A 13,812-nucleotide genomic window follows, 5' to 3' on the forward strand; every position below is an offset into this window, starting at 1 on the left:
CCTAAACTCTTGGAGTGAATATAAAAGCCCAAAGCACAGTGTGGAACAGAGTGGGCTCTCACTAAATGCAAGTCTGTTGGCTGACTGGCGTGGGACGCAGCTGCTGAAGCAAAAGAGACATTGTGGGACCTTGCAGTGCCTCATAATCTGCCTCTTCCAGGCTCTGAACAATCTCGTCTGTTGAAGCCCCTTTTAACACTTTATAATTCACATCTTTTTCCCTTTGTATATTATAACGTGACTTCTTTTTTGTTTGTTTTTTACCACGAGTCCTTCATTTTGTTATTGCTGAAGCTAATGTACTTAGTCTTTACAATTACATTTTTTTCTGGGAAAGGTTTATAGATATACCCATTAATTGTTGTGGATTTTTTTTAATAAAAAATTCATTTCCCCATCTTCTGTCTATGCTGAATGTGAGTGCTCTCAATTCTTTAACAGATTATTTCTTCTCCTGATGTCATCCCAGCGAGCTATTTGCTTACTCTCTTTGAGATGTCCCTTCCAATGATTGGTGATGATTGTGTTAAGGAGCTTTGATAATTTGCTTCTTGAAAAGACTGTTTGCCTAAAAATATATGCTGGTCAATTCAGTTAGTATCACAATGCATTTTACTTTTTATTGAGAGCAGTATTTTACCTAACCCACTATAAATTCCAGTTTCTCTTATTTCCACTGTCCAGGAAAAAAGGCATAAGAGACTACTATGCTTTAGAAATGTAGCATACCACCTTGGTATACTATAACATGTGTCATATAACATAACATGGTATTTTATAACAAGTGTCAACTGAAGCCTGCCTTCTAAATGGGTAGTTGGGTAGTTGGTCCCTGGATTAACACCAGTAGGGAGGCTCCAATCTATAAACACTTATTATCCCAGTTGAACAATTTTCAAAATGCCATCATGCAAATGACCTTAATTCTAATGAAGCTTTGATCTCTAAAAGGCATAGGAAGTGTCTAGGGCTGAATTTCTTACCTACACTTGGATGTAAGAAAGCAGAAAGCTAGAGCTCTTGAACCAACCAGGGCTCAGCATTTGAAAGGACCAGGATGCCCCCGCAGATCTGGGTTGTCGATAGATGGCCCTTGTTGGGGAGGATTAGAGCAGAATGTAAAGACATTGGCAGTCAGGGCTGGCAGCACAATCTGTGCATTTTAAATTTCCTGGGTCACTAAACAAAATCTACTGCAAAAGCATGTCTCCCTTTCTTGGAAATGCTCATGACTATGGAAGCCTCTCAGGAGAATGTTGGGAGCATCTTAAAAATCCCTGGGAGTGAAAGCCCTGAAGCTATTTAGACACTAATATTGGGAAGTAAGCAAAGAACCCTCTCTTCTTCCTCAGAGTGTCCTCCACAGAAATCCCAGAGAGGGGGCCACCAGTCTCTGTTATTCTTCAGGAACCCAAGTGACAGAGATATCAGGCAACATGATGACTCTGAAGTAGGTTGCATCCATTTTGCTTAAGGGTAGATTACTTGGTGAGAGCAGAGTCCCATAGGATTTTAAAAGTGGAGAGTTTAACCAAATGAATTGAGATTGAAGCCCAATTATATGATTTCAGTTTCCCTTAATCAGCACTCTCTTGTTAGTTCCTGTCGTAAAGGCAAAGATGTTGGAGCTGGAAAAGCATGTTAGAGGTCTTCTTGTTCAACAGATGAGAAACTGAGGCCCAGAGAGGTCAAGCGACTGGTTCAAGATCAAATACCTGGTCAGGGACAGAGCAGAGATAGAATCATACCATGTTTGCTTACTCCAGGACTAGAGACAATGATTTATTATTTTTTTTAATGTTTATTTATTTTTGAGAGATAGAGTGCAAGCCGGGATGAGCCAGAGAGAGAGGAAGACACAGAATCTCAGCAGGCTCCAGGCTCCGAGCTGCCAGCACAGAGCCGGACACGGGGCTCGAACTCACGAACCACAAGATCATGATCTGAGCCGAAGTCAGAGACAATGATTCTTTTTAAATCAATCTCAACATTCTGGCCTTAGATAGACCAGGAAGTAAAAACAACAAACATTCCTTGAGTACCTATAGATGCCTTAACATACATTTTTTAATACTCTCAACTATTTGCTGATATAGCTATTACCCTCATATTCAAAATCATAAAAAAAAAAAAAGAAAAACTGGGGCTCAGAAAGTTTCAATTATTACTTGCCCCCCAATTACACATCAAAAATGGAGAGAGCTGGGTTTTCAGCTTTACAGCCCACATTCAAGAAACAGCAATGGCTTTGATCTTGCCAAGTACCAGAGCTACAACTAGATATGTGTGCACCCAAAACATATATTGCAGTTCTAGATGCCCTTTTTAGTGACAACCACATATAACGTGCAGTGAAACCCCCTTACAATATGAGATTGTCATACATCTTCCAGTGACTTTTTTCTGCAAACTGTTTATATTTTGAAATCTGAAAACTGTCCCCTAAATACTGTGCGTTGATATCCTTTATTTATCACTTACCAGATCTTCTGTGAAACATTGTGAAGAAACGAGGTCTAAGAGATAACACACCCAACTGATGCACCATATTCCAGGATTATTTGTTTATTTCTTTGCCATTTGGGTTTTTATATCTGAAATACAACTTTATCAAGCTAGAACAGTTATCCTCATTACTTAAAGTATACTTACTATTATCTAAATGTCTTATGTCATGTGGGGTTGTAGCTGGCAGAGCTAAGGGATAAGAAATGCACCAATGGAATTCACGTGCAGTTCATTCATTTCCAGATCTAGAGTTTGGCCTTGGTCATTTCTCACCAGAGGGTGTTCTCATTTGCTGTGAGTGATACGATGTTTGTTAGCCAACAATCAGAAAGACCGTAATAGGGCAGCCAGGGACAAGCACATGGTGAGTCCCACATGTCCCATTTACTCTCTGAACAGAGGGGTAGATAGAGGCAGAGTGTGTGTGGCAAAGACACAGATGGGGGAACCCAGCCATTGCCAAAACCAGAGTCCTAAATCTGCCACAATGTACAAAATGGCACTCAATGTGGGCTGGAGGCCTGGCAGGAAAGAAGAGAGACCCCTTCCCTTATCAAGCAGAATTCTCTCTCTCTCTCTCTCTCTCTCTCTCTCTCTCCCCCTCTCTCTCCAAGCATAATCAGGCCCTATATGAGATTATGGGACCCAATAAATGGACAAATAGCACCAGGGTCACAGCATACTGACCCTGTGTGTGGTCAGTAAAGTGCAGAAAAATGCACTTCCTTCAGCGCACTCAGTGGAGTCTGAGAACTGGATTGTTTCTTCAGCAACCTTTATGTCCATCACAGTCTTTACTGACAACCAGAAATATCTTCCTATTTCAGTTATAAAATGACCCCCTTCCTCCCTCACTTTCTTCCTCTCTTCCTTATGTGAATATTTATCATCACTTAATATATTCCAAGCATTGTCTGAACTGGGTATATAAGTTGGTAGATATCCTTGCTCTGACTTCTTTTTCTTTTATGCTTCATACCTCAATTGGAATTTGAATATTGCCAGCCAATAGTAACAAACCTTGTACTAATTATTACCTTTGACATGAGAGTCTTAGGATTTACTTGTGGATTTATTTGGGCCCCGTACCCTTTTGCATGACAAGTTCTGTTTGGTCTGACATGACTTGTAGTGATTTTGTTGAGATTTTTGTGTGGGTATATGGGTATGCACGTGTGTATTTTTAACAAGAATAGGTTGTGTGTAGATGTTTACACACATTTTTTGCCTCCTTTTCCCTCTTGTGTGAGTAGTGGAAAGTTTCACTAAATGGAGAATTTCTAGAATGTGCACATCTCTTTCCTGTAGAGTAAGAATGCTTTGGGCTTCTGAAATGGTTAAGGCAAGCAATGCTTATTTCTTTTCATATTTGTCCTTATGTGTTTATCACCCCCCATCCCATTTCCCTCATTTACTTTGTAACCATATGTCATTTAATGACATCACATGATGTATTTATTCAGTTTTTTTGCCCTCCCTACACACACACACACACACACACACACACACACACACACACACACATGACATCTGTTCACGGCTATGCCTCCAGTGCTAAAACAATTCCTGGCAGAGTGGGTTCTCCCTCTCCAAAACTGTTGAATGCAAAATGAGGATATGATGAATTTAGTTTAGAAGAGATAATTCACTTTGTATTACTTGGTCCACAGTTTTCATTTATTCTTAAACAATACACCAAGAATTGTGTGTTTTCTGGTCCATATTGTCAATTTCCTGCAGTGTTCATCTTCAGAGAAATAAAGGTCAGAGGTCAGAGTCTATAAGGTCAGATTCTACCTAGAAGTAGGTCCTCTAAAGATTCAATCTTTTGTTTATTCAACAAGTATTAATTGAGCCTACCAGACCTTGTTCTAAGCACCATACAAGGAATGGCACAAGTCCTTCCCATAAGAATATTGTAGTCAAATGAAGAGGGACACACAAACAATAATTGCAGTTAAGTGGGTAGATGTCAAGAGAGAGATCTGTATAACATGTTGTGGGAGCAATGACAAGACAGGGTCTCTCTTTTCCCGAGGGGATCTGGTAAAGGCTTTGGGGAGGGTAGTGACATTTTCACTGGGTCCAGAAGGATAAATAATAGAAATTATTTTTTGTTCTTTATAGTCCACCTCATTACACCTGTGTTCCAAAAGACCTTCCTTAATCTGGTGTGCTTCATTCAACATTGAATAACTATGATGTACCTTACACTGGGCTAAGCCGGGGGATGCCGCAGGGAGGGGATAGTAACCAAGAATACCAGGACATCCCATAACAAAGAACAACAGTAATCATATGTAACTGTTTCTGATAAGAAATAGAAAAGAGAAACGCAAGGTAAGAAATTCACGTATAACAAGAATGCCTGAGCTAGTCTGTGGAATCAGAGAAAACTCCCTCAAGGAAATACTGTTTCATGTATCCAAGCATGCATGAATCCATCCCCATCTGTTCACTAAGATAAAAAACCAACAATACGCTTCCATCACGTACAGTAAGGACAAACAAAACCCTTTGGCACCTTATTTTAGCAGAGATAGGTCTTACTAGAAAAGAAGGAGGGCTGAGTTCTTAAAGCTATTCAGATATTTGTACATGACAGAGCATCATCTCGTTGTTAATTCCAAGGGACATTAGGCACAAAATATTTTTAACTCGGAACAACCATACTTCGACGCCACCTGCCAAAGTGATACATCCCATTGTGTGCCTGTCTGACCCCAAATACTGTCTACTCCTGCCAACTTCCCACCTCCTTCTGACTTTCCTCTAGTGCTATTTCCACAACACCATTCTGTCTTGTACTTTAATAGCATCTGAGTTTTTCAGTATTTAAAGCATATTACGCTTAACTTGTTTTGTTTTCTATGTTCTCAATATTAAACACAGATGCAACAAATATTTTTATTGAGTCACTACTTAGTAAAAGTGTAAGCAGTCGAGATGAAGACCATGGAGCCAGGTCTTCTTGGCTTCAGAGCCAGGGTTTGTGACTTACTAGCTCTGACCTTAGACAAATTATTGAATCCCTCTGTGCCTCAGGTGTTACATTTGTACAATCAGGATAACACTTGTGCATGGAATTATGTGTAAAGGCCACATTCTAGTGCTGCCTCCAACACTGACTGTGTGTGGCCAAGCGCTGAGACCTTTGGCGTCCTAGATCATAAAAGGGAAAATATCTGTAAATGGTTCCAATTTTATAATTTTATCGTTTCATTTCCACACCCTGTGCCATTCATGATGTTGCCACCTTCATCCATCTATTCCATAATGACGGAAGGAATATAAGGAATGGGAATTCTTAACGTATTGATAAAGTTTATCTAACACCATAAGCATGTACATAGCAAAGAAGAACATCTATAGGATCACATTCTTCTGGGAAAATGTTGAAATTGGGACTAGGAAAATAAAAATGGCATGTGATGTGGTGGAAAGTGTGGACTTGAGAATTTAGTTGTCCTGGATGCCAATCCCAGTGCCCCCACATGCCAATTGTATGCTTTGGAAGGTCCTGAATGTTCTATCTTCCCCAGCAAAGCAAGGACAATAATACTTATACTAGGAATCTTATAAGCATGAAAAATACTATGATGAAGTGCCTGACACATAGTTTTCAATAGATGATGGTAATTAGTAACTTTTTATTCTTTGTTGGTGGTTCTCAGTCTTCTTTTTGGCAGAGTTGGTGACAACTTACCTCATGCTAGTTCCTTATTTTTTTTTTTTTGAGAGACAGAGAGAGAGTAAGCCTGAGTGGGGGAGGGGGAGAGGGCGAGGGAGAGAGAGAGTCCCAAGCAGCCTCTACACTCAGCACAGAGCCTGATGGGGGACTCAATCTCACAACCATGAGATCATGAACTGAGCCAAAATCAAGACTCAGACACTGAACCAACTGAGCCACCCAGTCACCCTCCCCTGTCAGTTCCTTATTTTAAATAGGAATATACTGTGCTGAGTACTACAAGAGTAATCAAGAAACATAGGTTGTGGTCCCTGTCCTCAGAGAGTTTACAGCCTACACAAAGACATTATAATGTATATAGTAATATATATGTATTAGTTCAAGATAACGAGAGAGAGGTACCAAGGTACCAGTTATAAAGAGACAGTCAACCAGTTCATAGTAAGAGAAATAAAGCTCAAGCCAATATATTCAAGTAAAGATTTATCAGGTGAATAATGTGTTGCCATGTAACAAGGTAATAACTTGTTATGTGTGCTTATAATGCCTTGTTAGGCACATGGGGCTGTCCCAGTCATTTCTCATCATTGCAACTCACACATTCAGTTAAAAAAATCAATCCCAGGGACACCTGGGTGGTTCAGTCGATTGAGCGTCGGCGCTTGATTTCACCTCAGGTCATGGTCTCGTAGTTTGAGAGATAACAGTGAGGATCCTGCCTGGGATTCTCAATCTCTCCCTCACCCTCTGCCCCTCCCCCACTCATGCTTGCTCCCTCTCTGTCTCTCTCTCTCTGTCTCTCAAAATAAATAAATAAACATGAAAAAAATTCAGTCCCAGTGTGAGTGAGCCTTATCATAGTTCCTACTGCAATTCACTATTTCCATTTATGTTTTTATGACCTTAGAATTTAATAATATAGCCTGAAACCTAGCTGAAATTATCAGTTATTGCCACCTCTAATTCTTTTGAAGAATTAAGTACAAATTATGATTTAACTCTCCATCTCTGCAACATGCCATCTTTTAAAAGCATTTGGAGCTTCAGAAGTTTTTGTTTTTTAAGGCAACTGGTCTCTTTTGTCAGACAGCTTTCCAACTTGACATTTCTTAAACATTCTTTCTCCAGATTTTTATTGGTGAGATATCCATGTATTTCATAAAGTCAACCAGAGAATCTCTAATTGCCCAGGAGAAAACAATCCTGACCGGAGAATGCTGTTACCTGAACCCCTTACTCCGAAGGATCATAAGATTCATAGGTGAGTATAAGAACATGCCGAACTGAACCCTCGCCCGCAGGTAAAACCTACTACCCTTACCACAGATGGACACACTTGATAAAATAAACTAAGCTATGAAAGCATCAACTTTTCAAAGCAACGGTTTCTTTAGGGATTTTCCAGGAAGTACAGAAACCGAGCCTAATCGTAGTGCCATGTCAAATTTTTCATCCTTAAAGTGAAGCAGTACTTATTTTCTCACAAATGATTTCAACTTACTTAGATTTTTCCCCCTACACAATATTTATCTGAGATTCCCTCTGGACATATATTTTCATAGTCACCAGCTATTGTCATATACCCTTTAACTGAGTCAGGGGAGCATGTGGGGGCCCAGCAGGGGACACCAATAAAATGAATTTAGAAATAATCAAATTTCCTGACAAAAATTTTCCATCCAGTATAATTTTGTTATGTGTTATGTATGGGCAATCTAATCCATCAGATTCTGGAAAACAAGGTTGGAAGGCAGAATCCATCTGATTCTGCCTTTCCAAGTTTGGAAAACAAATAGTTTTATTAGCATTCATGATAAGAAATAATTAAGGCATGTTCTATATCTGTCCTTCTAGGACTTTTATAAAAATGTCTGAGGTGGTGTGGATAATGACTATAGATATGGGGATGAGTGTGTATATGGGTATAGGTAGGAATATACCTATATATATTCCTACCTCTGATTAGATCTTCATGGGAGCCAGGATAAAACTCCCGAGTGTGATCATAGCCGGTATTGAAACAAGCTGTGATACTAGTGAGAACCTACAGAACTGACAACTGGGAAATTCAGTGAAGTCCAGAATATGGCATGCTCTAAACTCTTGGTTTTCCTTAATCCTGTTTTTTCCCCGCTGTAGGAAAAAGGGTTGAATTTCCTCAAGTCATAGGCAAATGACCACATTAAAATCAAATATGCAATAACTTCTATGATCAGAGTAGAAATGAGGGACGTAGTACAGCGGGAAGTCTAAGAAAATCTAATTTCAAAGAAGCAACCCTTAACATTAAAATAGTCTTCAGCATCTACTGATGGTATTTGCAGAATGACCTGTGGCAGTCTGTAATCAGCTCATTGGGTAATCCCCTAATCAATACAATGTCATCCCTGTCTGTGAGTTCACTCATTCCAAACAGTGGTGCCTTTCAAAGATGTTTGGAGTTCGGTCACTTCCCACCAGAGTGGCGAGGTAACAAATCATCGAGGAGAAAACAAAAGGAGAAAAGAGAATATTTATTATCAGTAGAGTGGAGTAGATGCTTTATAAACATTTCATTTAATCCACCCAACACCCAATAAGGTAATTGATAATCCTAATTGTACAAGTGAAGATCTGATATAAAATGGGATGAAGTAACTTTTCCCAAGGAGTATGAGAGTGCCTGTGTATGTATATAGACACATTTACATAATTTGATTCGGAGAAGATTTCATGTTCACTGCCTGATCATATAATGAGAGCAAGTTATTCAAAGCAGAAAGTTATTAGACTATAATTAAGCAGAGATATCTTTATAAAAGTCACTGTTGTTTTTCCTTGGCAAAGATAATTTATACCTATTTGGGATCCACCCCAGCTGGGGCAGAGTCCAAAGAATAGAAATTGTAACTGATATCTGTCATTTATACAGACCTGCCTGTATGCATTGTCAGGGCAAGACTTTGTTCACGGAGGGATGCCAAAAGGCCCCCACCATCCAGGAACGAACCCTGCCGATTGCCAGCGGTGGTACCTGAAATCCCTACTGTAGTCAGTGCATCGAGCTGAGGTGTGGTTTCAGGAGGACAATTAAATAGAAATGTCTCACCCTAGAGGAACATCAAACTCCCATTTCCATAATCAGTGACACTTTAGTCCATTGGGGTCTATCATAAGCTGACAGAGATACTTCTCACAGGGATGCTTGTGTGGGGAGACAGCCAGCAGGTAGCATGTAAACCTTGGAGAATTAGAGGAACAGCATCAAAAGAGAAGAGAGATTGCTGGCTAAGGAAGCACCTGCTCCATTCTTTTCATCTTTTGTTTTATGGCACCAGAATCTGCCCAGTTGCTTAAATCAAAAACCTAGAAGTCACATTAAACCAAAGGAGAACTTGTTAGAAATGTGCATTCTTAGGCTCCATTCCATACCTACAGAATCAGAAAGTCTGGGGATGGAGCCTGATAATCTGTGTCTCATGATAGGTCATCCAGGTGATTCTGATGCACTCTGAAGTTTGGGAGCCACAGCTTTAAGCCATTGAAATTTCTTGCCCTGTAAGTGGTCTCCCTCCATCTTGTCTTGCAACATGGCTCTGTGTACCCCAGCCCTGCAAAAATAACATCCATTGACCACTTTGCACGTGTTTCCGGAGCAAAAGTATGATCAGGTCATTTCCCTGCTTAAGTTCTTTCAAAGAATCCCTAGCGTGTTTAACAGTGTGATGCTTTGCCCTGGTTCCTGTTCATGTGCTGCTCCTTCTGCCTATTGCCATCCTCTCGCCCTTACAGCTGACAATCCTGCTCGTTCTCCAACACGCAGCTTACGTGTTACCTGTTTACCAACCCAGACAGCTCTCTACCTCCTCTCCCCAGCCCCCACTGAGCCTTACACCTGCATCTTTTATAGGCACTTACAATTTCACTGTAATTATGTAAGACTTTTACTCCTACTAACTTGTGATCCTTCGTAGAGCAGGAACTGTATCTTTTCACTTTTTATCAACAGCATATTGCAAAATACCTGGCACATAGTAGGTTTTCATTAATTTTTTTTTTTTTTGGATAAGTAAAGAACAAAGATTACCTGTGTTAAGACACAGATTTGCCTAAAATTGCTTCCATAAATGCTGGTTCTTAAATATTCATTTACCTGCTGTTTAATTAACCTTATTACCACTCTTCAGCTTAGTCCCAGGAAATTAAAGTACATAAGTTAGGCAGTTTCTAAGAGGAGGTGAGAGAAGTCTGTCCTAACTTCATATAGGAGAGTTGAAGGTGTAGGGAAAGGCTATTTATCTTAAGAAGAGTAACATTTTTTTTTTAGTACCTGGATTAATGTTTTTTTTATAAGAGGAAAAAACATACTACTTAAAAATCCTTTAAATAGGGATGCTTCCTTTGAAAACAACCAAAGTAAACTAAGGCAGTAATCAAATATACTAGAAATGTTATTGTAAAGAGATTAACAGTCTGTTTTTCTGACCTAGTAGCCACCAAAAATGATCAGAAAATGGCAACTGTTTCAGCTAACTATTCTAATTAAGTTGAAATCCCATGACTTTCTCTTGCCGTTTATGTAATTATTCTAGAGTCCATTACAAATAGTATTTCCCAACAAATACGATCAGCTTCGCATTGCAAAATGACCAGTGAATTAGCAAAATATTTTTAAGCAGAATCATGCTGCATGCTGTCAAAGGTGAGGGAAAAGTTGGAATTCGAATACATTTTTGGCAAGACTAAACTGATATACCCTTTCTGCATAACAGTTTGATGGTATATTTCAATAATCTTAAAAACAGCTGTCCTTTTTAACCCAAAATTCTACTTCAAATAATTTATCCTGCGGAAATGATCACTGCTATAGATTAATTTTTATGGACTAAAATTATTTTTTATAACCTAAATTAGAAATCTCTCAAGATACAATTTTTTCAAAATAATGCTCCCACCACAAGTTGCAACCTCAGAAAATATTATTTTTAAGAATTTTTAATGAAAAGGGAAATATTCACGATATAATTTTATGTGAAAAAGTCAAGACACTATGAATCTATATTTCAAAATAAGGATACAGTATCATAGGTGTGTATGTGTGTGTTTATTTGTGTGTGGGTATCCCAGAGAAAAAAAGATTGAAGGGAAATACACTAAAAGTTACCTTTGTCACTTCTGAGTGTTAGAAGAATGGTTGAATAATTTTTATCTTTTGCTTTCTATGCTCTAATTTTTAATTTTTATCATCAATATGTATAATTTTAAAATCAGAAAAGAAAGCTAAACATTATTTTTTTAAGGGGCAGGGAGAAGGAGTGGCAAAATAGAGGCTATCCGGAAGGATGGCCATGTCCTTTAACGTGGTCCTCAGTGTAGGAAGCAGAACTGAGCGTGGCACCTTGGCTCTCAGTCTCCCCTAGTCTGGGTGGTGTGGACTTGCACAGCATCCCCTCACTCTACCCCACAGATCCAAATTTAAATTTTCAGTAAGAAAATGGCAAGAATAGTGAAGTCAAAGGGAAACCTTCAAACGAAGCCATCTCCACCAGTAGACAGATGCTAAGTGTGTTGGCCTTCACAGAGAAGATGGAATTCTTCTGATTCACAGATCCAACAGTAAATTGGTTTTCCCAAAGTTATCATTATAGGAAGGATTCCCAGCCTCCTGAATGTAGGGATGTACCCTCATAAGTGTTTCACCCCTTTCTAAATTGTTGTTTAATTTCTCAAGTTTTGTTTACATGATGTGGGAAGGGTGGAAAAGGATGGCTGAACTAACAAATTTCACCAGCATTTTATAAGAACAGATGTACCTAAATTAGTAACACGTACTTGGACTTTTCCCTTGCCTCATCATTTTCCTCTCCAGTCCTTTTCTTATACAATCTCTTTGGTATTGCATTAAATTCTACAACAACAACACCCAGATTTAAGCTCTCGAAAGAGATAAACCACTGCGTTCTTTTTTCAGGAGCAAAGACAACATAAGGAAGTCACATTTTCCCAAAAATTCATGAAGATAAGTTTAGTTATATCCTTTTCATTTAGAAATATACTTGAGTAAAAATATTCTTGTAAATATCAATTATTAAACAGTAACTTTTTAATTTAATGTTGGAAAGTAATGAATAAAAAGCATTAGAATTTGGTGAGGGTTTTGGGGTTGTTTGCCATGTGGAGGGAAAACTAAACTAACTATCTTCTTGAATAACTAATTTGTTTGAGGTTAAAGGAAAAAAACTCATCTAAATATGTCAAGACTAGACTGTCTATTAGCAACTAAATTAGCCTGTCACCCAGAAGCTCTTTATTATGGGCTTTCCATTTGGGATCCTATAGTTGCTCCATTATTACTTCTAATAAAATTTTAATTAAATACTAAGCAAGTCTTATGCCATTTAGGTCAGGTCTGTGGATGAGGTAGCACTGGACAGAATAGAAAGTAGCATGGTAAACAGTTAATTCATGTAACACTAATTAATTGCCATAAATTAACTATGATCTAAATGGAGCATGAATATTTTAAATGCAGTTTCAAAGGTCACAGTGTTTTATGGCCATAAGAATTGATACCCTGAGACAAGCTTAATGTCAGCCTTTTTGAGAACTAGAAAATCCTTCTCCATTTGGAAAGTCATTTAAATGTACTTTATCTGAAAAGAGATGTCACTGGATTCAGTAAGTCCATTTCTATGTACCTTCAGTATTTATAATTAAATTATAAACTGGAGGACTGATCATATTCATTCAGCCTTCAACAAATAATTTGTTGGCATCTACCATATGGTAAGCACTGATTAAGGTGTTGAGGACATATTAGTGAACCAAATAGAGATTTATTTGCCCTCATTGAGTTTATATTCCAGTAGGGGAAACTAAGCGTTAAACAAAATAAATAAGTAAATTATAGTGTTCATTAGGAGATAAGTGCCATGGGGAAAAATAATGTAGAAAAAGGAAACAGGGAGTTTCTGGGGATAGATATGTGATTTTAAAGGCTGTCCTACAAAGAGAATTGTCTAGAGTTGGCAGTGACTTCACAGCAGGATAGCGACTGTCTCAGGAACCTAGGTGCCCCGTGAACTAGGCCAGCCCCACGTGCCAACTGAAGAAGCTGAAGTTCCATTCTTTTCTAAAAAATTAGGGTGCCCAGGCACCCAACTTTAGTTCTGAGACAAGAAGCTGGAGAAAAAGGGCAAATGCAAGGCAGGGCATGGGCTTATAAGCAGATGGAGATATTCCTGGAGCTCAGCAATATAAACCAGAATTGAAGCTCTAGGATATAGATCAGAAACCAGAGTAGAAGCTCTACGATATAGATCAGGAGGAGAAAGCCAGGATGGGTCTTAGGGGAAAAAAATGGAACCTCAGTTTCTGGGCTCCGTGAGCAGCCAAGCCACCAGACTTCAAGACTGGCCTGTTTGGTGTTTCCTTCTAGGGAGCAGAGATGCAAGGAGGAGAGGGATACTGAGGCTGGGAGCTCTGAATGACCTAAAAGGCAGAACCAGACCTCTGTTCAGGTCTCCAGAGGTTGTGATGAGGCTGCCTGTGGTTGCTTTGCTCAGTGGACGGAACAAATCTGCTCTCCTTTGAGTGCCATCCTCTGTGAACCAGCACATTACATACAGTCCAGA

The 13,812-nt window shown here is 39.0% G+C and overlaps 1 protein-coding gene across 5 annotated transcripts in view; it reads left to right on the forward strand.

Annotated features, from left to right (window-relative positions):
* PLPPR1 (phospholipid phosphatase related 1) overlaps positions 1–13,812 on the forward strand; it is a 319,601-nt gene that overhangs the window by 280,798 nt on the left and 24,991 nt on the right. For all 5 annotated transcript variants that reach the window (XM_019454332.2, XM_019454331.2, XM_019454329.2 and 2 more), the window contains one exon: positions 7,328–7,460. In XM_019454332.2, coding sequence (XP_019309877.1) covers positions 7,328–7,460 — 133 coding nt within the window. The remainder of the gene's footprint in view (positions 1–7,327; positions 7,461–13,812) is intronic.

The sequence above is a fragment of the Panthera pardus genome, unplaced genomic scaffold (assembly GCF_024362965.1).
Source record: "Panthera pardus isolate Hobbes unplaced genomic scaffold, ASM2436296v1 HiC_scaffold_20, whole genome shotgun sequence".
In the NCBI taxonomy this organism is placed as follows: Eukaryota; Metazoa; Chordata; class Mammalia; order Carnivora; family Felidae; genus Panthera; species Panthera pardus.